Consider the following 4,492-nt stretch of genomic DNA (forward strand, 5'->3'; position numbering starts at 1 on the left):
CTACTCTACATCCTGCGGGGTGAATTTCGGTAGCTTGATGGGATCACCTCGCTCCTGCTTACGGTTGCTATTTCGTCTCGGTTTGACGGCATGTCCTGTCTCTGAAATTGCTATTTCGATGGGCTTCTCGATGTCGACGACTTCTTTTCTGCCTCCTCCGGATATCCAGATACACGTTGGTAGGATCGTCCTCAGTACCAACGCTACTAGAATCAGTATTAGCATCGATGATGTTCCGAATGAGAGCCAACCAAAGAGGTGTAATTTCCAATGTATGTTGTCGGTAGTCAAATTTAGGTGTTGGATGTGATTTCGGTGTTCCAGGTTTAAATCCAGTAAGTACTGTGAGGGTATTTTGTTTAGGATTTCTGAGGGAGTTACCATAAGACCCGTTGTTGGAAGATACAATCTTGGTGACACGCCGGCGTTGCCGTTAGCGTACTCCGCATTGTTCAACCGAATGGAACATCTTGAGAACTGGATTAAATATGATCCTCGCAGTTCCCGAGCCGGTTCCGTGCAGTTTGAGGTCAACGTGACGTTTTCAGCGCTAACCATCACGTTGGCGTCATCTATTTTCCTTATGATGTTCCTTCCGTACATCTTCTCCATCGGGCATCGGGCTGACTTGCCGTTGGTTAGGTCTTGGAGGCACTCGCCCAATGGTTCCAACTGCGAATAGTGGCATATATATTGGCTCCTGTGCTTTATACGAGGGTCACTATTTATATTTCGGGAATGGGAACAAAAACAAATAGTGAAGCTGCGAATATATTTTTATTGTTTTTCAAAGTACTCGCCACGATGATCGATACACTTTTGCATGCGCTTAAACCAATTTTCAAAGCATTTATTCCATTCCGAATGAGGTATCTCCAAAACATGATTTTTGAACGCTTCAAGAGCTTCTTCGGGCGATGAAAATCGTTGACCACGCAGTTTATTCTTCACGGATGGGAACAAAAAGAAATCATTGGGTGCCAAATCAGGGCTGTACGGCGGATGACCCATCAATTCGATGTTTTGAGTGCTCAAATAGTCTCTTGTTTGAGCCGATGTGTGAGAGCTGGCATTGTCATGATGAAGAACAATCCGACGTCTCTTGTTTGTTTTCCTTATTTCACCGAAGATTTCTGGCAAACAGATGGTTGTGTACCACTCAGAATTTACTGTTCTACGATCCTCTAGAGACACTGTTGCAATATGACCAGTTTTTCCGAAGAAACAGGCCACCATTTTCTTTGAAGTGCTTCGTGTGCGAACAACTTTTGTTGGATTTGGTTCATCTTGGAACACCCATACAGTCGACTGCTGCTTACTTTCGGGCTCATACGAATATATCCATGATTCGTCACCTGTCACGATTTCATAAACGTCTTTTGAAGCACCGCGATTGTATTTCTGAAGCATTTCTTTGCACCAATCGACACGAGCCTTTTTTTGAGCGATTGTCAAATTATGTGGGATCCAACGTGAACATAATTTTCGCACAGCTAAGTGTTCATGTAAAATCGCATATATGCTGGTGGAACTAATGCTTAGGGATGCCTCAATCTCACAATAGGTTACATGACGATCTTGCTTAATCATTTCGTGCACAGCATCGATGTTTTCTGGCACTACAGTCGATTTTGGACGACCTTCACGAAACTCGTCGGACAGCGAACTACGACCACGATTGAATTCACTATACCAGCGATACACAGTGGTTTTTGATGGAGCTTCATCGCCAAAAGTCAAATTAAGTTGATTGACGCACTCTTGTTGTAATAATCCACGTCGAAAGTCGTAAAAAATCATCGCTCGAAAATGTTCACGATTCAGTTCCATTTTTTTGCCGAGACGAAACTTTCAACTAAATATAAAATAAACAAATAGCGTCCGTATGACAAAATGTTCTGAGTACGTATGTCGTCAAAAATGTCAAACTTTACGATGGAACCATCAGATGGACTCACATGACATCAGTGTTGCCAATTCCCGAAATATAAATAGTGATCTTCGTACATGGAGTTCTGGACAATAAGGATCCTGGTCCCTTCAGGTAGTACGTTGATGTCAAATGAATTCGATGGCTGTTGGAGATTACTGGCTCGATGTAGCTGAATGTGTACTCTGCATTCTTGATTCGTGGAACTTTGAGGGTGTAGATGATTTCGTCTTTGCCGAATAATACGTAGGCCGTGGAGATATCCAATATGTCGTCGATCAGGTTCGTTGCTAAGCCACTGTTCTTTAGAAACTCTTGCGCCAGGGTTATTTCGTCCGGTGAAATGATGCGGCTGCTGGGGATGTTGCGTCGAGCCAGTGTGATCGCCTCTTCTATAATCTCTACCTGTTGAGTGAGCTCGTCTAAATGAAAGATCAAGTTTATGGATTCAAAACCTTCTGTTGTTTTGTTGTGGAAGTCCAGAATGGAATTGATAGCCTTTGTTGCGTTTTTCAACCTAGTCTCTAGAGCGCTATTGATTCTAATTTGTTTGTCGTTTTGATCTATAAGAGAATTCATGCTGCTGTTAATGATTTTTTAACTTTGAGAGATTAATCTCAGCTGCGTCCAAGCTGCTGCAATTGCCAAAGATAATTTCTCGAGGTTTCATGTTCGTCGTGCTATGCGTCGAGTCGTTATAGAGGGCGGTAGTTAGTGCCAATCCTTCATATAGGGACAGGTCTTCGAATTTTTGTCTATTTGCTAGATACATCTCCAGCAATGTATTATGGAAGCGTTCCACGACACCGTTACTATTGCTGTTGCTAGCAAAGTGTAAGGAGATACCTTTACTATCTAGAAAATCCTTAAATCGGGGATTTCTAAATCCTGGCGCCTGATCGCAAGTAATCATTTTCGGCAACCCAAAGATTTTGAAATACTCGAGTAAGGTTCTGGTCAGTTCGTCCGTCGTTTCGTTTTCGACCGGATAGATTTGAGCAAATTTTGAAAACGAGTCTACGAGGGTGAGAAATTTTTCCGTTTCCTTGACGTAAACGTCGATAAAGACATTTTCAAATGGTTTCTCGTAGACCCTTCTTGAATTTTCTATTCGAAAAGGTTTCCTCTCGTATTTGGAAAACTTACAATCTTCACAATTTTTTGTGAAGATTCTAACCTTCCCAAGCATTCCGGGAAAGTACACGGATTTTCTGACTTCATCGTATGTGAGTTTGTAACTTCGGTGGTTGAAGTTATGAGCCTTTCTTATGTACTCCTCTTGGTCGGTAGCTGAAATGATATCTGGTAGCAAAAGATTAGAATAGTGTATTTTAAATTTTTTGTTGTAATTAGTGCGAATAATTTCGTCGCATTCACATACGACCTCGACTGGCGCGAAGATACAGTTGCTGGACGTTGGATCTAGATATTTCTTTAGGATGTCTTTAAGATCCTCTTTACTATAGTTCGTTTTATGAAAAACGTGCCTGATCTGGCCAGGGAAGATCTTGCATATGATATGTGGGCTTTTCTTAGGGTCCGACGTTACTTTCATTATCAGTTGATTGCCATATTTATTGACTGTTTCAGGCCCGTACAGTTTATCGTTTGGGAAGCATTTCTTTGTCAATGCTTGGAGGTTTAATTCGGCGGAGGGGATTCTGGAGAGCCCATCCGCAACCACATTTTGTTTCCCTTTTTTATATACCAGCTGAAAGTCGAACTGCTCTAGGTACAGCCGCTGGCGGGTTACTCTTCCTGTAGCATCTGTAAGTTTGATCTCTTTAGTTAAGGGTTCGTGGTCGGTATAAATTGTAAATTTTCGACCATATAGTTAGGGTCGAAATTTTTTTGCTGCAAAGTAGATGGCTAATAATTCTTTTCAGGTAGCAGAGTACTTTTCTTCTGCTTTTGTTAAGGTTCTTGAAAGGTACGCAATTGGCTTTTCCTTGCCTTGTACTAATTGTGTTAATACCGCTCCGATGGCATAGTTTGAGGCGTCGGTAGTCAGAATGAAGGGTTCCTCAAAGTTTGGATAGAGTAGTAGCGAATCGGAACACATGATGTTCTTCAATGTACTAAAGGACTCTTCGAATTCTGAGCTAATTTCAAAAGTTTTTGGCTTCCCTCTGAGCATGATGGTCAGAGGTTTTGCTATCTTCGCAAACCCGGGGATGAACCGTCTATAGTACGAAATTGTCCCGAGGAAAGATTTAAGCTCCTTCGGGGTTTTGGGTAGGTGCCAATTTCGCACTGCTTCGATCTTTTTCGGGTTAGGGTTTCGGGTTGACCCCTTCGGTGGTTACTATGTGCCCTAGGAATTCGATCTCTTTTCGGAGGAACTCCGATTTATCGCACTGTACCTTCAAATTTCTATCACGCAGGGTCTGTAGGGTCAGTGTGATGTCTTTTAGGTGTTCATCGAGCGAAGTTGAGAATATGATGATGTCGTCCATGTAGACGAAACATCTTACTCCCAGATGCTTCCTTAGGACTGAATCCATCAGCCTTTGGAAAGTTGCTGGGGCGTTCTTTAATCCAAAAGGCATTCGAACGAATTCA

General features: G+C 42.3%; 1 protein-coding gene across 1 annotated transcript; it reads right to left on the reverse strand.

Annotated features, from left to right (window-relative positions):
* Window positions 1-2,521, reverse strand: LOC131214181 (uncharacterized; the record flags this gene model as incomplete). Its single annotated transcript, XM_058208563.1, has 2 exons — window positions 1-206; window positions 2,008-2,521. Coding segments are annotated over 2 exons (720 nt in total), but the record flags the coding sequence as incomplete, so codon positions are not given.
* Window positions 2,522-4,492: the final 1,971 nt, after the last annotated feature.

Source organism: Anopheles bellator, unplaced genomic scaffold, assembly GCF_943735745.2.
Source record: "Anopheles bellator unplaced genomic scaffold, idAnoBellAS_SP24_06.2 scaffold00138_ctg1, whole genome shotgun sequence".
In the NCBI taxonomy this organism is placed as follows: domain Eukaryota; kingdom Metazoa; phylum Arthropoda; class Insecta; order Diptera; family Culicidae; genus Anopheles; species Anopheles bellator.